The sequence below is a fragment of the Mirounga angustirostris genome, unplaced genomic scaffold (assembly GCF_029215605.1).
Source record: "Mirounga angustirostris isolate CCGP_5_RB_7025 unplaced genomic scaffold, mMirAng1.0.hap1 SCAF_13, whole genome shotgun sequence".
NCBI classification, from domain to species: domain Eukaryota; kingdom Metazoa; phylum Chordata; class Mammalia; order Carnivora; family Phocidae; genus Mirounga; species Mirounga angustirostris.
In genome coordinates, this window is record NW_026991721.1 from 36,766,717 (window position 1) to 36,789,813 (window position 23,097).

The 23,097-nt window shown below is 35.9% G+C and overlaps 1 protein-coding gene across 3 annotated transcripts in view; it reads right to left on the minus strand.

Moving 5' to 3' along the window:
* Window positions 1-226: 226 nt before the first annotated feature.
* The window catches only part of PRMT3 (protein arginine methyltransferase 3), a 139,148-nt gene continuing 116,277 nt past the window's right edge, over window positions 227-23,097 (minus strand). The window contains exons 14-18 of one of the 3 annotated variants that reach the window (XR_010406921.1): window positions 22,863-22,913; window positions 22,591-22,678; window positions 8,262-8,397; window positions 5,052-5,218; window positions 227-350 (exon numbers count right to left, since the gene is read on the minus strand). Coding sequence is in view for 2 of the 3 variants with exons in the window: in XM_045894009.3 (XP_045749965.1) it covers window positions 8,288-8,397; window positions 22,591-22,678; window positions 22,863-22,913 (249 nt within the window). In the remaining variant the exon portion in view is untranslated. Of the gene's footprint in view, window positions 5,219-8,261; window positions 8,398-22,590; window positions 22,679-22,862; window positions 22,914-23,097 lie in introns of all 3 variants that reach the window. The other 2 variants (XM_045894009.3, XM_064576731.1) reach the window with 2 other exon arrangements.

A 23,097-nucleotide genomic window follows, 5' to 3' on the forward strand; every position in this document is an offset into this window, starting at 1 on the left:
GCCCAGACCCATCAGAGGAATCACTGTCGCAGCTCTAGCCTTACAAAATGCGTTTCTTAAAAAAACCTTGAATGTCGAAATTACTCCTTGACCTATGGGCAGCAAAATGGATGTGGCATGAAAACATCAATCTCGTTGTCCATCTCCATCAGAGCTCTTGGGTGACCAGGTGCACTGTCAATGAGCAGTAATATTTTTGAAAGGAAGCTTTTTTTTCTGAGCAGCACATCTCAACAGTGGGCTTAAAATATGCAGTAAACCATGTTGTAAACAGATGTCTTGTCATCTAGGGTGTGTTGTTCCATTTATAGAGCACAGGCAGAGTAGATTTAGCATAATTCTTCGGGCACCTAGGATTTTCGGAATGGTAAAAGAACCTTAGCTTTAACTGAAAGTCACTAGCTGCATTAGCCCCTAATAAGAGAGTCAACCTATCCTCTGAAACTTTGAAGCCTGGCACCGACTTCTCTCTGGCTATGAAAGTCCTAGATGGCACCTTCTTCCAGTAGAAGCCTGTTTGTCTGCACTGAAAATGTTTCGTGCAGCCACCTTATTATTTTAGCTAGACCCCCTGGATAACTTGCTGCAGCTTCTACAACAGCACTCACTTGCACTTTTCTGTTATGGAGACTTTCTTTCCTTAAACCTCATGAACCAACTTCTGCTGGCTTCAGGCTTTTCTTCTGCAGCTTCCTCACCTCTCTCAGCCTTCACAGAACTGAAGAGTTAGGGCCTTCCTCTGCATTAGGCTTTGGCTAAAGGCAAAGTTGTAGCTGGTTGAAGCTTCTATCCAGACCACTAAAAACTTCCTATCAGCAATAAGGCTGTTTCACTTTCTTACAGTTTGTGTGTACACGGGAGTGGCACTTTTAATTTCCTTCAAGAACTTTTCCTTTGCATTCACAACTTGGCTAACTGGTGCAAGAGGCCTAGCTTTCCGCCTGTCTCTGCCTTTGACAGACCTTCCTCACTAAGCTTAAACATTTCTAGCTTTTGATTTAAAGTGAGAGACATGTGACTTTTCCTTTCATTTCAACACTTAGAGGCTACTGTAGGGTTATTAATTTGCCTCATTTCAATATTGTTGTTTTCAGGGAATAGCGGAGGCCCAAGGAGAGGGAGAGAGATGGGAATGACTAGTCCATAGAGCAGTCAGAACAATCAGAACATTTATCAATTTAAGTTCACTGTCTCATATGGGTGCAGTTTGTGGTGCCCCAAAACAATTACAACAGTAACATCAAAGATCACGGACCACAGATCATTATAACAAATATAGTAACAATGAAAAAGTCTGAAATATTGTGGGAATTACCGAAATTACACAGACAAGAAGTGAGCAAATGCTGTTAGAAAAAATGGCACTAATAGTGGTTGCCTTCACAAACCTTCCATTTGCAAAAAATCTGCAAAGCACGATAAAGCGAAGTGCAATGATACATATCGGTGTTAAATAAATTTGTATGCTTTTCTCTTGTTAGTCTGTCTTTTGTTACAGAGGTCATAGTTGAGAACTTAAGAGTAGAGCAAAAAGTTGTTTTTCTTCCCCTACGCCACTAATCTTTAAGTCTTTAAGGATTGGGAAGCCCTCAAGCTCATAGATACAGGTTTTCAAAAATTGCAATTTTAGCTTGAAAACTAGTATTTTATCACTAGCAACAAATTCTACCAGTTGTTTTATTTGAAGTGCTAAGGTCAGTTGTTTTTTTTTTTTCTTTTGCAGGACAATGCCTGCCATAGTTTCTCAGTCATTCTTTCAAGTAAAAATAATATTTTATGAAAAAAGTGGCTAGTTTAGGTCACAAATCAATTGCACAAGTGCTTTCCCTGGAGACAAATATTGTATTTCAGCATGCAGCAAAAGTGTTTTATTAGTATCACACAGAATATTAAAAGACATGTATTCAAGGGTAAAGATCTAATAAAATTAATATTTACCATGTCACCAAGGACATTTTAAAGAGAGTATGTGGTAGTGAAGAATAAAATGATTACTTTAGTAATAGTTTGGTGCCTTGATTTGTGTGCTAAAGGGCCAGCACTTTTACCTACAATAGCTTTTGCATCATTAGTATAAATGCCAATACAGTGAAAAAGGCAAACAATGTATCAGTATTATTGCAAGAATAGTTTTGATCTCCTGGACTTTCTGCAAGTTTTATTTTGGAGTCACCAGGGGTCTGCTGGCTACATTTTGAGAACTAACGATTGAGGTGAAAGATGATGCTGGTTTGGACCAGGATAGCAGTGATGGAAGTAGTTAGAACTATTTTGGTTCTGGATATATTTTAAAGGTAGATCCAGTAAAATTTGTTGGCCAGCTTGGATGTGGAGTTGAGGATAAAGGTCAAGGATGACCTTAAGGTTTCTGGCCTGAGCTAATAAAAGAAATTCCATTAAGTGACGTAGAGAAAGATAGCAGGAGCAGGGTTTGGGAAAGATCAGACATAGTTTTGAAACATGTTAAGTTTCAGATGCCCAGGAGACAGCTAAGTAGACATGTCATGTAGGCGGCTGGATATAGTCTGCAGTGGGAGATAGATGGCTGGAGACACACGCTGAGGAATCATCAACATCTAGGTATTTAAAACAGTAAGACTGGATGAAATCACCAAGGGAGGGAAGATGGGCAGAAAAGAGATCTCAGGACTAAGGTGCCAACATGTAAAGGTTGAAGAGCGAGGAAAAGCCAACAAAGGCAACTGAAGAGTGGTCAAGGAGGAAGGAAGAGAGTGGGGAAAGCCAAGATGAATGTGTGTTGTGTTCTATGTGTTGACACACATAACCATGATGAATCTCAAAAAACACTGTGCTAAAAGAAGGTGGAAATGAAAGAGTACATACTATATGACCCCACTTACATGAAGTTCTGAAACAGGCAAAACAAATTTATCTTGATGGAAATCAGGATAGTGTTTGCCTGGAAAAGGGAGTGGGGATACATGTTGACTGCATAGTAGCACAAGAGAACTTTTTGGTGTGAAAGAAGTGTTCTAAATAGTAACAGGGGTGTTGAGTATATGCATACATTTGCCAAGTCATACTGTACACTTAACATGTGCATTTTATTTTATATAAATTATACCTTAATACAGTTGTTCAAAAAATGGGAAGAGAAGCAGCACAGACCATGAACATGGAAAACTCTTTGAGTGGTCTCAATGTAAAAGGAAAACTAGAAATGTGGCAATAGCAGAGGGAAAAGTGGAGTTAATTTTTTTTTCATCATAGGAGCACCTGGGTGGCTCAGTTGGTTAAGCGTCCCACTCTTGAATTCAGCTCAGGTCTTGATCTCAGGGTCATGATCAAGCCCTGTGTTGGGCTCCATGTCCAGCATGGAGTCTACTTAAAAAAAAATATATCATAGGTGAAATAATAGCCTATTTGTATGTTAACTGGAGAGAGGTGGAGGGAAAATCTGATGATACAGGGGAAACATGCTGAAGCAATTAACTTTGAACTACTCAGAGAAGGAGATGTGGGACACAGGGAGAGAAGCTGGCTTAGCTAGAAGCAACGGAAGTTCACTTAGTGGGGAGGCAATGCACAGGCATAAAGATCGACTGGGGCATGTGGTATGGAAACCTGTGGAAGTTCTCAGATTTGTCCTATTTTCTCAGTAAAACAGGAAACAAGGACTTCAGCTGAAAGAATGAGAAGGATGTTCTGGAGGTTGGCAGAGAGAAGGTATAAAATGTTGGCAGAGAGAAGGTATAAAATAGTCACTGAGGAGTCTGTGAGATAAACAGACCAGGGAAATGACTATTGGACACCTGAGATTAGGAGTCATAAATTTAAGACTAGACCATCAGTATGGTTGAGTGTTTACCTCCAGCCTCACTGAGCTGCATATGTGCAGTCATGTGTTTGGGTTAGAAGCAGAACTGTGGTTTAGTCAAGAGTACAGAAAAGTGAAGGAGAGGCGAAGAAGATGCAGCTATATGAAAGGGGGTGTTTATAATGATGGCCTATGGATTTTAAGCCGATCCAAGAGAGAGGTGTAAAAATGAAGAGGTGAAGGATGGAAGACATGTGGTATGAATGAATGGATTTTGGTCTTGGTGGAGTTGAAGGATTGCTGGAATTGGATTACAAAAGAGAGTGTGCTGAAAAGAGGTAGTTAGAATGATACTTAATGTTGAGATTTATACAGGAGTTTGAGTTCTTGTTTGACCAGTTCTACAGGATGACCATAGGAGGGGCTGAGTTAAGGTTATAGGCAAGATCACTGGATGAGGTCAATGAGACAAAAGGTCAGCGTATAAAAGGATCATTCACATGAAATCTTACACTCACTGATGAAGCAGGAGCAGTGTAGGGCAGTGGTGGCAGTTAAAACTTTCAAGGAATGGAGATTAATCTGGAGGTGGAGAGTTGATAGGTAAGATGGTTTGTGTTGCAGTCTTGATGACAAAAGACAAAGATGGGAGGGGGTAGGAAGGATTTTGGAGAAAATGGTCTATAACTGACAACCAAAAGCCAGGAAGTCACTTACTGCACATCCAAGTGTAGGGAGGTAAGTGGTGTGGGAGAGGACAATCACTATTTAAGAGGCCTTTGGGGGAAGCAATGTCCTCAGGAGGGCAAGGGATTTCAGAGAGAAAAGAGGAGACATACAGAACTGCACAGGGATATGAGACTGGGATGCAGAACAAGGGAGGCTGGGGCTTCATCTTCCTTTACTATTTAAGCTATTGTTATCTTAATTTTAAAAAATTACAATGAACTCAATGATAGACTATTTTTGTATGTATTTAGGTATGCTCTAGAGCTAAATGCATGCTAACTGTTCCACATTAGCCAAGATGTTAAGGCACTATATGAAAACTGTTTCTTTGGTAGGCTTTTTTTTTTTTTTTGCACCCAAAACTTTATTGGGAAGGACAAATCAATTGCTAAGACACTTTAAAAGTACTTCGCTTATTCATCATTCTGCTTGGAAAAATTTACCTTTACTTTATAGTAAGGAAACAAACACAAAATCATTAAAAATATATGAGCCTCCAAGGCAACATGGCCTCATCTGATAGCTGGGCAGGGACTTTACATACCTTCCCATGGGGCCTCGTGCATTAATACAACAGGAACACCACATGCTAGGGTGAGAACCAAGCAAGGCAGGCATTGGGAGCCTCAAGGCATGTTGAAAAATGCTGATACAAAGCAATTTCCCCAACTGTCTCTTCTACTGTTGGCAGTTAGTTTTGGGTCCAGAGCCCTTTTAAGACACCCAGAGGTTAGTGAGATTCACAGAAGTGCTTCGTAGTTTAGTCTGTAGCTCGTGGGTGGGGTTCAACCATCTCTAACTTTGAAAAGTTCTGTCTGCACCTCTCTCTGGTCTTATTAAAACTTTCTAAATGAAGTTGATAATCAGCTTCAAAGTTTTGTGCTAATTTCCTTTGCACAGGGCACTGTTACAATTCCAGACACCAGTCTCAATTATGTAAGTACTTATATATATATATATTTTACATTAGGGTAAGTCTTGGTTAATCCTCTAAGTCTCATAAATGAAGTACATCTAGTTGCTTAGCTTCAAGTCTGTAAAAACTATAGTCTTTGTAATGTGTTCTATTGCGTGTATATTCTCTGCCATGGCCATTAATGAATCTTGTGAAGAAATATTCTACTTACACTATTCGCTATCTCTGCTCCAATAAAGCCTTATCAAAATGAGCAACGGGGTGGATTTGGCCCCAGGCTATAGTTTGCCAACCCACAGTAGGCAATGCTTGACCTCAGCTATCTCACTGACCTTGCCTTTCATCACAGATTCAAATTCCGTGACAGTATTGTATATTTAATATGTTTTTGAGGTATTCTTCACAGAAAAATCTGGATCTCTAGATGTTCTGGATCTATGCTACAGCCAAGCAGCTTAAATGATCACTTCCGGCATGACTGGCAGGAGCTAAGTGATATATGATCCTGTTTTAATCTTTCCTATTCGGAGTTTTTAGCAGTACTGTTGGCACACTCCCTCCACTTGATAGTTGACTGGTGAGATTAGTATGGGCTGAGCTCAAGGCAGTAACTTCACACAATACATTTTAGATATTCCACTTTAAAAAGAGAGAAAGGTAGAATAATGGAAAACACAGGAGGACCAGACTGGTTAATCTAGATTAAATGGTAAGAAGCAAATAACCCTGTAGGACCAGAATTACTTGCCCTCCCTCTCAAACAGGGATTATTTCAAAGTGAAATGATAGCTCCCTCATTTATTTCACAATGTATTCCTAGCACTTGGGGCTCCTTATTGGACCACTTTGTGCAATGCTGTACACCCTCAAGAGTTGTTTTGTTGAAACAATCCTTCCAGAAAACACTGTTCTAGTAAACAGAGATGACTAGTTGGACGCAGCCTACACACAAAATAACAATGTTAATTTCACAAAGAAAAACAGGAGGAAAAATATTTTCTTAATGGAAATGAAATAAAATCCTTGGGACAGAGTAGTTTGCTATCCATAAATGTGCATCTGTCACAGCATGAAAGGACAGTGTATTTATCATTGTCATGGGCTGTGAAGTTTTAATTTTTTTGTAGCAGTTTAACGGCTGAAATTCCAATCGAAGAGCTAATATTTGGATTCTCATGTTCTCTTAAAATGTTTGGTACACACATTAGAATGTTTCAGCCTGGGAAGGCAAACTGAAAAGAACAGAGATCTACCAACTATGGTTGGCCTATTTATAACCAGGAGAAAATCAAAAGAGCCACGGGGTGAAAATCCTAGGCAAATCTAACAAGAGTTTTTTAAAAAAATCATTTTTGAGAAATACTTTTTTAAATAGTAAAAAATATTTGTTATGCACTTACATGAAAGAAAAATAAAGCAAAAAAAAATTAGGCGGTTTTTGGTTACTTTAAAAACCCATTAAATCTTTTCACGGGGGTTCCTTATTTTTATCACTCTACCACACTCAAATTTGTACATGAAGTCATTCCGGACAAAATTTAAAGTACTTTGAGCTATGTTATCAGCACCACATATTTCTAGTAATGTTCTAAATCAAAAACAAGTTGGCTGGTTTAACCCAGTGAAAACAGAAATCATGCTTATAGAACAAGACTTAAAAGAGATGGCCTGAAATACAGCATTTGAAGGGGTTAATTTTCCCATTGCTAGAAGTCCAGTTCTCTAAGACCAAAAGACAATTTTCAAAATAGTTTTCGCTACATTAAATACTAATTTCTGTTAAAATCTTCCCACCCATTCATGTACTTAAGGGTAGTATTTGATTCCCCAACGAATCTAATGTAGATAGCACATATTCCATGAAAGGGATCCTTGACTGCCTAATGATACCGACCACCTAGAATTTACTGACTGTCTTCTATGTGCCAGGCACTGATTGAAGTAGTTGAAATGTATTAACTCATGAACTGGCACATTCATAAAGGGAGAGAGAGGTTAAGGAACATGACTGAGATCCAACAGCAAGTAAGAGCTGTCACCAGAGCCTGCGCCTAGGCAGTGACTCCGGAGCTCACACTGCTCAACACTACGCTATGCTGCCTTGTGTGTGTCTTATTTTGAAAAAGAACCAGCTGTTTAACTGAAAAAAAGGATATGACCCAGCTGTCCTTAAATCCGTTTTAACGGATTGACTCCTTTGTTAAGACTTGTTTTAAATGCTTCTGATTTTATAAAAGGCTTTAGTATGTTAAAATACCATTTTATAATGTTAATAGTTGTACATATTTGATTGAATGTTTTCTATTCTGCATTTCAAATTGAGTCAATAACTGTAAATAACACAACTGTAGGTATACTAACAGTTCTTTAATTATATTCTGATATTCTAGCAAATAATACAATTAAAAACTATTCCTCAGAGTAGAAATCTGCAATAAAATGTATAATAGCTTGTGTATAGTTACTAGTTTAATAAAACATTATCCAAATAATCAGTTACTCGTGTTTAAAATTTATAGTAAGAAACATTAAAAACAACAAAAGACTATCTCTGTTTCAAATTTAGGCCTATTTAAATGATTTTCAGTATAGTTAAACTCAATATAATGGTTACATTTAGTAAAATCTTGCTGACCAGACTTCCAAGACTGTAATTGTGTAGGTGGTCCACTAGGATCTATTGTTCCTTTCCCTTAGCTAAATTACATCAGATTCCTACCATGTGTCTCTAGTATTGAGGAGACTCATTAGGAAAGGATCCATCATCCATCCACATGCTCACATAAAACCCCCTCTTTCCACCCCCTACCCATAACCCACCCCCATACTAAAACCCACAAGTTAGTTGTGCTTTTGTAGTCTTTTCACTGGAGACCATAAGTTTGAGTTGAATTATTCAATGTGAGGGTCACAATGAGAGAACGTGGATCTTTCTTATTCTTGTGGACTGTGATCTTTCCTTTCAAGGCTTCACCTATAGAAGAAAGGTAAAAGATGTGTTTAAGAATTCAAGGAATACAGAAACAAACTGAGGGTTGCTGGAGTGGAGGGGAGTGGGAGGGATGGGGTGGCTGGGTGATGGACACTGGGGAGGGTAGGTACTATGGTGAGCGCTGTGAATCACAGACCTGTACCCTGAAACAAATAATACATTATTATGTTAATAAAAAAATTAAAAAAAAAAAGAATTCAAGGAATACAGTCTAGCAGAAAAGTAATAATGTATACCTAGTACTTCTCTTTTATTGTTGTGAGATGTTTCACTCATTTTGGAAAAAATTAATCGATTTAAATTTTAGGGCAATTTTATGTTTAATTTTTGAACAAAGTAGATCTAAAAAATGAAAAAATTTAAAATTAATTTAAAACATAACTGAATATTTAAAGCATAACTAACAACAATGTATTGGGAGATAAATCTATATATAGCACCATTTGGGGAAGTGAAATTTTTACAATAGCTCAAAGGATTGGAGGGGGTAAATGGAAGAAAATTACTGAGTCTTAAACTATAAATGAAATGGTGTACTATTGTTTGATGGTAGTCTGGTAAGCTAAAGAGGCATGCTGGAACTCTAGTGCAACAATTATAAAAACAAACCCAACACATGTAGTTATTTAGCTAAGGGTGGAGATAAAATGAAATAATAAAAGAATATTCAATAAAAAAAAAAGGTAAGAAGGAAAAAAGGAATCAATGACAGAGGGGATAGAGAAAAACAAATAGCAAATGACAGAATTAAATCTAGTATCACAGATAATAACTTTAACTGTAATGTGTTTAATATACTTTCAATATAAAGAAAGGGTCAAAGTAAAATGTAATTCTATATTAATCATAGAGAGTCTGAAATGGCAGTATTAATTTCAGACAAAGATGACTTCAGGAAAAAATACATAACCAGAGATAGACATATTTCAAAATGATCATTCAATTTACAAAGACACATAATGACTTTTATGTATGATTGTATGACTACAGAGCTTCAAAACACATGATGCAAACTGACAGAACCACAGGAAGACACATATAATCCACAATTATCATTGGGAATTTCACCTCTCCTCTGTCAATAATTGCAATAACAACTAGATAGAAAACCAGAAAGAATATGGAAGACTTAACACACTACTAGATATCCCTCATAAACAAAGATTCAAAAATCCTTTGACTAAAGAGAAAAATACTACTGTCTCATAAAATACAGGAAAAAATCTGACAGAATTAATTTATAACAACTTTCAGCAAGCTAGCAATAGAAGGACTCTTCAAGCTGATAAAAGGAATCTATGAGAAACTCCAGATAACATTTTATTTATTTTTAAGATTTTATCTATTTATTTGACAGAGAAAGAGAGAGCACAGCAGGGGTAGCAGTAGAGGGAGAGGGAGAAGCAGGCTTCCCACTGAGCAGGGAGCCCGATGTGGGGCTCGATCCCAAGATCCTGGGATCATGACCTGAGCCAAAGGCAGACACTTAACGGGCTGAGCCACCCAGGCGCCCGACGTTTTTTTTTTTTTTTTTTTTTTAAGATTTATTTATTTTAGAGAGAGAAAGTGTATGAGCGCAGGGGGAGGGACAGAGAGAATCTCCTGCAGACTCCACACTGAGTGATGAGCTCGACTCCAGGACCCTGAGATCAAAATCAAGAGTGGGCCACTTAACCGACTGAGCCACACAGGCACCCCACTCCAGATAACATTCTTAATGGTGAAAGACTGAATGTGTTCTTCCTAAGATTGGAACTGAGGTTAAGGATGGTCATTCTGACCACCTCTAATTAGTATTGTATTGGATGTACTAGTCAGGGCATGAAGGTGTGGGGGAAGGAATAAAAAAGGATATAGTTTGGGGGCGGAAAAAAAAGAAGCAAAACAGTCTTTATTTGCAGACCACATGGTCTTATACAGAGAAAATCCTAGTATGCAAAAAGAGCTACTAGAACTGTAAGATGGTTTAGCAATCTTAGAATAGAAAATTGCATTTCTATATGTTAGCAATGTAGAATTAGAATTTGAAGTTGAAATAAAAGCCCATGAGCATTTACAACAGCGTCAAAAAAAAGCATATAATACATGAGATAAATTTAACAATATATGTACAATGTTTAGTCACATAAAACTACAAAATAGTGCTAAAGATGATGAAAGTACAGTTGACCCCTGAACGACACAGATTTGAACTGCATGGGTCCACTTAATTGTGTATTTTTTTTGATGAATATAGTAAAGTACTGTAAATGCATTTTCTCTTCCTTATTTTTTTTTTTTTTAAGATTTTATTTATTTGACAGAGAGAGAGAGAGAGAGGGCAGAAGCAGAGGGATTGGCAAAGTAAGAGGGAGAAGCCGGCCCCCCATGCTAAGCAAGGAGCCCCCTGAGTTGAAGGCACCCCCTTAACTGAGTGAGCCACCCAGGTGCCCCTCCTTAAGATTTTCTTAACATTTTTTCTAGCTTACTTTAAGAATATATGATACATACACAAAATAAGTATTAATAGACTGTTTATGTCATTGGAAAGGTTTTTGGTTAACAGGAAGCTATCAGTAGTTAAGACTTTGGGGAGTCAGAGGTTTCGTGCAGATTTTCGACTGTATAGGAGGTTGACCACATTATTCAAGGGTCAACTGTAAATGGGGACATACATTCTGCTTGTGGATGGAGGACAAAAACAATATGGTTAAGATGTCAGATCTCTGCAAGGTAATCTATAGATTCAAAACAGTTCCAATCAAAATCCCAGCAGGCTTTTTTGGGTAAGAAATTAACAATTTGATTTTAAAACTTATATGGAAATTTAAAGGATCTAGAATAATGAAAACAATTTTGAAAAAGAACAAAGTCTGAGGACTTACATCATCTTATGAAGACAGTGTCTAACTGGCATAAGAACAGATACATAGATCAATGGAACAAAACAGCTCAGAAAAAGACATATCCATATATGGTCAATTAATTTTTGACTAAGGAGCCAAGTAATTAAATTGGAAAAGGACAGACTTTTCAAGAAATGATGAAGAAACAGCCTAATGTACATTTGGAAAAAATGAACTATTATTCTTAAAATTAACATGAAATACACTATAGACCTAAATGTACAAGGCAAAACTATAACATTTTTAGAAGAAACATGTATGAAAAACTCTATGATGTTAGGGTAGCAAAGATTTCTTAATTAGGAAACAAAAATACAAACTTCAAAATATATTGAGAAAATGAAAAGAAATGCTGGGATTTGGGATAAAAATATTAACACCACATATATCTGACAATGAACTTGTACCCATGTATATAAGGTTTCTTTTAATTCAGTAAGTTGACAAACACCCCAATTAAGAATTCAGCAAAGTATTTTTAACAGACACCTCCCACACACAAAATATACAAATGACCAGTAAACACATGAAAATATGCTCAACATCATTAGTCATCAGGCAAATGCTAATTAAAAAGACTGCTTACAGACAAAAGAATGACAAATTAAAATGGCTGACCTTTTTTATAAGTGCTAACAAGGATGTGGAGCAGCTGACCCCACTATGGTGGTAGGAACGTTGAACAATTTGATTTTAACAGTGCAGATTTTAACAGTTAACAGTTGAACAGTGCAGTGATTTTGAAAAAATTTGCTAGTTTCCTATAAAGTTAAACATACACTTACCATAAGACCTAGTAATTCCTCTCCTAGGTATCTACCCAAGAGAAATGAGAATGTATGTCCACACAAAGACATGTTTTTACATGAATGTTTGTAGCAACTCCATTCATAATGGCCCCTAACTGGAAACAACACAAAGTCTAGCAGCAGGTGAATGTGGTATTAGTAAACTGTGGTATGGTCATATAAAGGAATACTATTTAAGAATAAAAAGGAACAAACTACTGATATACAGATGAACCTCAAAATATGTTAAGCAAAGAAGTATAACATTTTAAAAGAATACCAATAGTTTAGTACTAGTAATACTAATATATAGTGGCAGAAAGCAGATCAGTGGTTGTCTTGGTCTGGGAATTGGAGCTGGGAATGAATAATCACATAGGGGATCAAAGGAAACTTTTTATTTTATTTTTTAAAAAATTTTTATTTATTTTTTAAAGTTTTTATTTATTTATTTGACAGAGAGAGAGCACGCACAAGCAGGGGAGGGGCAGAAGGTGAGGGAGAAGCAGGCTCCCCGCTGAGCAGGGAGTCCAATGTGATGTGGGGCCTGATCCCAGGACCCTGAGAGCATGACCTGAGCCAAGGTAGATGCTTAACTGACTGAGCCACTCAGGCATCCCCAAGGAGGAAACTTTAGAGTGATGCAAATATCTTTTATCTTGATTAGGATGGTGCATACATTTGTCAAAACTCATCAAAGTATACAATGAAGATATGTGAATTTTTATTGTATGTAAGTTATGGAAAAAAATTATTTAACAAATGTGGCAGCTTAGGAATAAACTGACTCAGAGATAAATGGAATATAGTAGAGAAGCCAAAAGATCTGTTATGGCGATTTAGTACATGTAAGTGGGGCATTTTGAGTCACTGAGGAAAGAATTCAACAGAAATGTGTAAATATAGTAATACAATCTTTTTCAGTATGAAACCAAAGTCAGAAACCAAATGGAAAAGGTTAAAGACTTGATTATACAAAAATGATAACAAAATTCCACAAAGCAAGATACTCTAAAGAAAGAAAAGTAACTTGGGGTGCCTGGGTAGCTCAGTCCGTTGGGCGTCTGACTCTTGGTTTCAGCTCCTATTGTGATCTTATGAGTAGTGGGATCAAGCCCCCTGTCGGACTGCATGCTCAGCAGGGAGTCTGCTTAAGGATTCTCTCCCTCTGCACTCCCCCCAAAATAAAGAAATAAATATTAAAAAAAAAGGCAATTTAAAACACTATACTTTCACTTCTTAGAAGAGCAAATATTTTTTAAAAAGTGAATTTTGATTTGATTCCTTAGGATGAATGATCAGAAGTGGAATACTTTCCAAAAAGGCATAAAGTATATTCCAGTTTTACATTCCTGCCATCTTCATCAACGCTGGGTGTTATTAGAAACAAAACAAAAATGAGTAAAAGAGAACAACAGAAGTATTTTTGTTATTTAAACTACCACCAGAATCTGACTGCTTTGATTGCATTTCAGTGATTATCAGTGGTGATGGGTATTATTTCAAATGTTTACCACCTAAAAAAAAAAAATCCTTTGTGCATTCAAGTTAGTGATTTTGTTGAGGTATATGAGGTATTGTTGCAAATGTTTCTTTTTAGTGCATGTCCTCTAATGGTTGCTGCTGTTTAAGTGCCTTGGAGGTGTTAAAAAAATGAAAGTTGGCTTGTTTGTAAATGTTCTATTCAATCCTTAGGATAAAGGTCAAAATGGAAATGTTCTATAGAGCTTATGAAGCAGGTCATCAAATTCTTCATTTCAAGTTTAAAGGATACATTTAAGAGTTCCATGTAGTCCTCAGCTTAGAAATATAGCACAAGTCAAGATGAACTAGTAATGGATACTTTTGTTAAATTTTCATGAAAGAAAAAATTTTAAGCATCAATATTAAACATTGAATAATTAAAGAGTCATAACAGTAATTACCTTATAAGCTAGTATAATTTTCATGTCTTGAAATACAAGCAAAGTAACTATTTCTGTAATAATCTCAATTTCAAAATGAGGGTGCAAACAGCACTTTTTAAAGTTAATTAAATAGCATGAAGGGTCACAGAAATAAATACGTAATTCACACTGCCGAACTCCCGTCAATTGTTTAGGCCTGACAAAAATGCCAAGGCAGTGGCTGTAATACTGGAATGGATCGTAGTAATTACTCGGTGTCAAATAGATATGAAATGACCGATGCTGTTAAGCGTGTATACGGTGGTGAGAGCTGCAAAGGACACTCTCTGTGGAGCTGAGCTGTATCACCCTGTTTTTACCATCGGCAGACGGCCATTAGTACCACAAAGCAGTGCTGCAGTTCAAAGAACAAAACTGATTTCAGTTCTGTTATAGTGGCTTTTTAAAATTAATTTCTTCCCGAGCAATGAAATTTCATTGCCCCAGAAGGGGGAAAATTTAAAAATCATTATTATCACTATTACAGCTTCAAGAATGAAAGAAAAAAGAGAAATGGATTTTCCATTATATAAAAGCTTACTAGATACATAAAGAGAAAGAAAAATAAATAGCCTGATTTTAGTCATATTTTCAAAGCCAAATTACATGAAAAAGATCTTGATTTTTACAGTAAACACTGCCATATAAGTTTGTACAATAAAAAATTGTACATTAAAGGAAAGGGGACAAACACATTGAATTTAAACTTTAAACTAAGTGTTCTTTAACTACGTTAAAAGCATTCATTCTGGGAGGGTGGTTTGTTACTCCCAGAATGCTGCAAGTGCTCAAATGTTGACAGCATTTCTTCTGAAATATTTTTAGATCTAGGTTGTGAATAAAATATAATACAAAAGCCAAACACCAAAACAAAACAAACTAGGTTCATTATTTTATAGTTCCATTTTGTTTGTGGCCAAATGTACAATTCTTTTTTTTTTAATTAAATTTATTTTATTTTTATTTATTTGACACAGAGAGAGAGTGAGAGAGAGAGCACAAGCAGGGGGAGCAGCAGGCAGGCAGAGGGAGAGGGAGAAGCAGGCTCCCCGACAAGCTAGAAGCCCGAGGCAGGGCTCAATCCCAGGACGCCGGGATCATGACCCAAGCCGAAGACAGCCGCTTAACTAACTGAGCCACCCAGGTGCCCCCAAATGTACAATTCTTAGTCTGAGAAATTCCTTATTCACACAACATCTTTTCTTACTTTCTAAATATCAAGTCTACCCTGAAGGGTGCAAAAAGAGATTTATCATTATTGAAGATATTCACACACCTGCCCCATGCCCCACAATCTAGGCAGCATGATGAAAGGCATATTTATAATATTTTATTTAAAAAATCTTATATTACTTTCTGGATATTAAGACAAGGTTTATACACACAGTAAATTATTCTGATTAGACATTCAGCTTTATTAAATTTTATCTAATAATTTTAGAGCATAATGAGTCCAAAACTACTTTTAGTTTTAATTAAACCCAACTACAGAGAACTCTTCAAACATGCCAAGATAAATCTGAATACCAATCTATTCAAGTTCAATAGTATGATAAAATTTTTGAGAACATCAGAGTTGACAAAATGGGAAAACCAAATAAAACAGCCAGTAAATGCCCTTGGCATGATGTCACCCAAGGTGATTAGAGGAAATGAGATTTCAATGACAATGCATATTACTATACTTACTTGTATATTCAGCAAAATATTTACAATATGGCAAATACTACATCAGATCAAAAAGGAGAAAGACAACTCATCTATTAGAACCCTTTATCACAGCATACTGAGATGTGATAACAGATGTATGCATGAATTGATCTAAGAGAACGAAGAAGACAGCAATTAATTTTCTAAGGTGAGGAAAGATTTATAGAAATAAGCTGGGTAATAAAGAGAAAATTGAAATTTATCAAGTGAAAGAGGTCAAAACAGCTTTCTATGTAGACTATCTTAGACAAAGGCAAGGAGTAAGAAAAGATAGCAAAGTTAGCCAAAAAATGAGCAGTCTGTAAAAGTCCATATGAGCTGGAGCATATGATGGGCTTATGATGTGGAATGTAACACAGTGGGATTGGAAATGATGAAAAATGGTCAGATTATAAAGGGCCAACGTAAGGAATTTGGATTTTATCCTGGAAATATTGATAGTCCAGTGAGGTGTTTTTTTTTTTAATTAACTTTAGTAAGGCATGATTTACATACAGTAAAACGTGCACATTTTACATGTGCAGTTCAATGAGTCTTACCATTACCTCACCCTCGTAAACTTTTGCCTACCCCAGATCTCAAAGATTATCTCTTACGTTATCTTCTAGAAATTTTGCAGTTTTATACATTTGTATTTAGGGTTTTGACTCATTTAGAGTTGGTTCTTGAATATAGTATAAGGTAAGCATTGAGATTATTTTCCTGTACAAACATTTAGTTGTTCTAAGCACCATTTCTTGAAAAGACTATCATTTTCCCATTGAATTACATCGATCCTTTGGAAAAATATAATTACTATACAAAAGTGGGTCTATTTCTGGATTCTCTTTTGTTATATTAATCTCTATGTCTTTATATAGTATAAAACCTTACTGTCTGGTTTAACAGAACTCTTTAATAAGTTTAGAAATCACATAGTAAAAGAATCCAATATGATTCTTTGAAAAATTGCCTGGTGACTCCAGGTCTTTTGCATTTGCATTCAAATTTTAGAATCAGCCTGTCAATTTCTACCTTGCTAAATTCTTACTAGTTCTGTAGTTTTTCCTGAAGATTCCTTAGAATCCACTGTGGACACAATCATGTTATCTATAAATAATGACAGTTTTATTTCTTCCTTTCCAATGACTTTTAATTCTTTTTTCATTCCTTATCACTTGCTAAGACCCTCAATATAAGAGAATAGGAGTGGTGAATGTGAACATTCTTGCCTTGTCCCAAACAGAGGAAAAGCATTCAGTTTTGCTCCATTCAGTATGATGCTAACTGTGGACTTTGTGTGGATGTCTATTATCAGGTTCAGAAAGTTCTCTTTTATTTCTAGTATGCTATGAGTATTTATCACGAATAGATACTGAATTTTGTCAAATGCTTTTTTGCATCCACTGATGTGACCATGTGGTTTTTCTTTAGATTGTTAGCACGGTTGACTGTATTAAATAATTCTACAATATTTTTAAATTTTGTATTATTGAATCAGTCTTGGATTCCTGGACTAAACCTCACTTGGTCATAGTGTATTGTTCTTTTTAAAAAATATTGCTGGATTCAATTTGCTAGTATTTTGTTGACAATTTGTGCATCTATATTCATGAAAGATGTTGTTCTGTAGTTTAATTTTCTTGTATAATTTTTGTCTGGTTTTTTGTATTAAGGCCCTTATAAAATTAGCTCTCTTCTATTTTCTGGAAGAGACTGTATAGAATTGGTGTTATTTCTTTTTGAAGTGGTTGGAAGTATTTGCAATGAAGCAATCTGTGCCTGGAGATTTGTTTTATGGAGGACTTTGAGGCTGGCTGCCTGTTTTTGTAAATAAAGTTTAACTGGAACACAGCCACACCCACTCATTTACTTACCATCCCTCAGAATTTAAGATGTTTGTGGGTCCCCACTGCTGCCACTGTGGGGTTATTTGGGGGCGAGGGTATAAGAGAACAAAGAGAAATATAGAAAAGAAAAATGCGGATTTCTCTACCTAAGCATTAGGAGATCCTTTCCCCATTCCTCAAGTTAGAATTAGAGGAGCTAGTTAGTCTTCGCTGATGCCTTAATTCTGGGTTTCAGGCTGTCTGGAGACCAGACTGGGGGATATTGGAGGCAAACAAATCATAAATTTATCACCAGTTCAAGGTATTTGAATTCTGGTCTTCTCCAATTTACTTTTCAGAGATCTCAAATAGCTATTCCCTGCATTCTGGTTTATTCAAGCTGCATTCGGTGAGAGAGCTTATTTTCACTGCCCTAAAAATCCTCTGTGCTCTGCTTATTTGTATCCCCTGCCCTTGGCAACCACTGCTTTTTTCATTCTGCAGTTTTGCTTTTTCCAGAATGCCATGTAGCTGGAATCACACAGTGTGTAGCCTTTTCAGATTAGCTCCTTTCACTCAGATATATGAACTTAAGATTCCTCCATGTCATTTCATAGCATCATAGTTTATTTCGTTTTAGCACTAATATTCCATTATGTGGATATACAGACCATTCATTTTGAATTTAAGTCTACCATCACACCATTTCTTTTCTTTTCTTTTTAAATTTTATTATTTGACAGAGAGAGAAAGAAAGAGAGAGATAGGGAGGGGGAGAGAGAGCACAAGCAGGGGGAGTGGCAGGGGGAGCAAGAGAAGCAGAGTCCCCACCAAGCAGGGAGCCCGATGCTGGGCTTGATTCCAGGACCCTGGGATCATGACCTGAGCCGAAGGGACTGAGCCATCCAGGCGCCCCATACCTTTTGTTTTCTATTTCTTTATGTTTGCATCTTCTTTTGAACTAAATCTTTTGCTTGAGATTCCATTTTATCTTCACTAATAGCTTATCAGCTTTATTTTGTAGCTTAAACTTTTTTCTTACCTGTTCCTCTAGTGTTTACAATATACATATTTATCATAATTTACCATTAAATTGCTTCATGTCCAGTGTAAGAACTTAATATATTTCCATTTTCTCATTAATTTTTTTTGATTACTGCCATACATTTTATGTTGCTATGTTTTGAAATCCGTAATACATTATTTTTACTTTAGTCAATTATCTTTTAAAAATTAAAAAGTGAGAAAATAAAGTCTTTTTTAGGAACTCACACATTTACTATTTCTGACATTTCCCATTCCTTTGTTTAGATTCAAGTTTCCATTTGGTGATATTTTCCTTTCACTTGAGGAACTTACTTTATCTTGTATTGATGGTCTGCTGGAGATGAATTCTTGCAGTGTTCTTCTTCTGGGCAAGTTTTATTTAGCCTTCATTTTTGAAATATATTCTAAATATAGAATCTAGGTTGACAGTTGTTTTTAGCACTTTGAGAATGTCATTTATCATCTGGCTTACATAGTTTCTTAAGAATATTCTGAAATTATTCTTTCTTTGTTCCTCTGTTTAATTTTTCTCTGGTTCATGTTAAGACTTTATATTATTATCACTACTTATTGGCACTTTGTTTGCAATATGTCTTGGTGTTGTTTTCTTTGTGTCAATCTTACCTAGGGTTCACTGAGTTTCTACAATCTGTGGGTTATAGCTTTTATCAAATGAAAGAAAAATTTGGCCATTATTGTATCTTCAAACATATTTTCTGCCCCGGCTTCTTGCAGGGACTTCTTTTATTACATTTAAATTAGAGTGCTTCATATTTTCCCACAGGATACTGTGGATATGTTTCTTTAAAAAATCTTTTTTTCCCCTCTCTGTGCTTCATTTTGGATACATTTATGCTGCATCTTCAAGAACACTGACCTGTTTTTTCTGTTAATTGCATCGAATGACATTTTCACTTCAGATATTATAATTTCCATCTCTAGAAGTTCTTTTTGGATTGTAAATATATTCTCATATAAAAGTAGTTAGTAGTTTCAACATGCTTGTGTGCTAATTTCATTTCTGGGTCTGTTTCTATCAACTGATATTTTCCTGCATTCAGTGCTTTATTGGAAATTTTGGCCATGACGAATTTTATGTTGTTCAAGGGTTTTTTGTTTTCCTTTGTTGCCAATAAAGTTACTTGGGTCCATTTTTTTTTTTTCTTTTAAGGCTTGTTTTTAAGCTTTGTTAAGGAGCATACAGGTTAGCCTTTATTTTAGGGATAGTTTATTCCCACTATGACGCTATGGTCTTTTTGGACTGCATATATTGATTCCAAAAGGAGTCCCCACTCTAGCTGGTTGAAACTCATACCCCACAGCCCCATGTAAACTCTGAGAACTATTTGTTCACAGCTGCCCCAGATGCTTTGCTTGACCTCAGGCATTTCATCCTATATGCATACATCTTAGTACTCATCTAAAACTTAAGGGGACATTGTGTGTAGATTTCTGGAGGCTTTTTCTGATTAGCATGTCTTCTTCAGTACTCTGCCCTCCAACTTCTGGCTTCTATTCATTAGTACTAGCATCAGAGTTTAGCAAGGTTAAAAAAAAAAAAAGTGTTGTATTTCCTTATATAATCCCTCCATATTTATACTATCATAGCTGAGAATTTTCCTTACTTTGAAATTTCCCTTTCAAGTCTTTCCCGGTTATATTTTAGGGGATTCCAAAATTTTGTGGTGTACTGGTCTTGCTATTTAAATACCAGCACATATATAATGGCAGTGAAAGAAATACAGAATGTAGACAAGAAGGCAATATTAAAATCACACACCTCCTTCATAGTATTCTAAAAAAGCTGAATCAGTTACTCTAAGGATTACTGGGTAATGACTAGTTAGGATTTCAAAATTTCACTAGACAAAATAATATTTTGTTGTAATTAGGTAGGAGAAAATTCAAATGCTATTTTAAGTCTCCCTCAAGATTAAAACATGAATGAATTAGCACTACCCTTAAAATTTAGCATTAAGATAATAAAATGGTTACCATGAAGAAGAAAGCAACATTTTCAAGTTTCCAAATATCAGTCCAAATACCAAAGCTATACAAAACCCAACCAATCAATCAAACAAAAACAAATGAAAATGTAATAAAATTTCATTTGTGTTCACCACACTTCAGTTTTGCTGTGCTCAAGCTTTTTGGAGAAAGAAAATGACACCATCAAGGTTTTATTTCCACAGCATTGCAATCTTAAAGTGAAAACATGACAACAAGGTGCTGCTTTACTCTAATAGTGTTTATCTGCATCTACTAAATTCAATTTATGCATCAACAGTGAAATCAAACTATAATTGAATTTTATGGAATATTTTAAACATATAGAGAACAATATAATGACCACCTGGACCCACCACTCAGTTTTGTCAAATCTTAACATTCTCCCACAGTTCCCTCAATCTAAAAGGAATAATTCAGATCTATGGCACTGAACCCTCTTTACCTTCCGTGCTCCTATTTCTATCTCTCCTCAGGGGTAGCCACTATACTGAATTCCGCAGTTATCATCCTTTAAGTATCGCTTCTTATTTTACTACATGTGTATGTGTAACTGTTTCATTGTCTTTAAACTCCATATAAACAATGTATTGTAGGAATCATTCTGCAACTTTTTTTGCTTAATGTTGCTTCTGATATTCACAAATATATGATTTATCTGTTACAGAGATTTTACTGTATGCAACTACCATATATCTTTTTTAATGGACATTCAGGTTGCCTCCAATATTTCACTTCTACAAACCATACTTTTGTTAAGATTGTTGTAGACAGGCTGCAGGGGAGATTGTTCACAATACATGCCTAGAAAAAAATGGTTTTAGTGATGGATATTTATACATCTATTCTTAACTTGATGGTAGCAAACTGTTCTCTGAAGTTGTACCAATAAAGACTACCAGCAGAAGAGTATAAAAGTTCCATTTGGCTACACAATTGCAGGCACTTAGCCTTGTTAAATTTTATGTTTTTTTCCTGTAGTGATGGATAAGAAACAGTTTCTTACATAGTTTTAACTGGCCTCTCTCCCTGGTTACTAGTGATGTTGAGTATCTTTTCATTGAAGTTTGTTGTACATTCAGGTTTCATATAGTCAGAAAGCTTTCAGTGAAGGTGGGGGAGGACAACTTATATGTAATAAACAATTTAAATAAAAAAAGGTTCCATAGTTAAATTCTAACCTTTGGAGCTAAGGGTGTAGGTACATAAGAACTGTAGGTTCTCATCAGAGTGAGCAATCAATGCGGTGTAAGACAGAGGAATGTGGAATTAGGCCAGTCCTTGAGCACTAAGATTTGAGCAGGTGGAGACAGTGGAGAGCCCCCTAGACATATATACTGAACACCGTAACTACTGAATGGCATTCTCTTTAATTTACACTTCACCTCTATGGGTGATATTTCTCTTCAGTCACTTTGGAGGTGAAAGTATTTTTAGTTATGTTTGCAACTTAGTAATGTATTAGTTACTGCTTAAAGAAAAGTTTTCAGAATTTTTTTGTGGTACTCAAAAGCTACATACTAAAGCACATTTTAAGTGGCAGGAATTATAAATCTAATCTAGAGTTTTCTTTAAATCACCACTTTAATGAAATGATATGCCATCTAAAACTTATGCAGCTCTAAGAACATCTTACCTTACTTAGCATCTGTTATATTGCTTCAAATACAGTGGACACACAAAAAGTCATTGTAGAATGAAGGAATATTGTTTACTTCAAAATGAGTAATTCATTTCTCCCCCTTTTCTTTCTTACCTGCTTTTTTTTTAATTAAAAAAATTTTTTTTTAATATTTTATTTATTTATTTGAGAGAGAGAAACAGAGATAGTGAGAGAGAGCACAAGTGGGGAGGAGAGGGAGAAGCAGGCTCCCCGCAGAGCAAGGAGTCCGATGTGGGACTTGATCCCAGGACCCGAGGATCATGACCTGAGCCGAAGGCAGACACTTAACCGATTGAGCCACCCAGGCGCCCTCTTTCTTACCTGCTTTAACTGAAAATGGCTTTTCCAATAGAAATATTGTTTGTTTCCAGTGTGTTCTGGCACTCTGGGGGCCCGTGGAGAACACGACCTGCATTGGTAGAGTTCAAAAGTATCTGATTTTTAATATCATGCTACATTAATCTACTCCATCAAATACAAGCTCCAATTGCTTACAACAGCAAAATGCTTATGATCAAATACCTTGGGGCACAAAAATAAAATACAATGTATTTCACATAATTAATTCTTATGAGAAAACTCATGATACTTACCCTGCTGTGACAATCCTTCTCAAAATATATATCAAAGTAGCCAGCAATTGCCTATTAAAAGAAAAAAAGGGAATATAAATAATTATTAAACTAATTACATGACATAACAATTAATTATTCAGTATTTCAAGACATGGCAACAAGAAACCATTTCAAAGACTAGATACCTCTTAAATTTATGACAGGCCACTATTTTTTCCTGGAAAAGATGTTACATGTAAAAATAAATTAATAT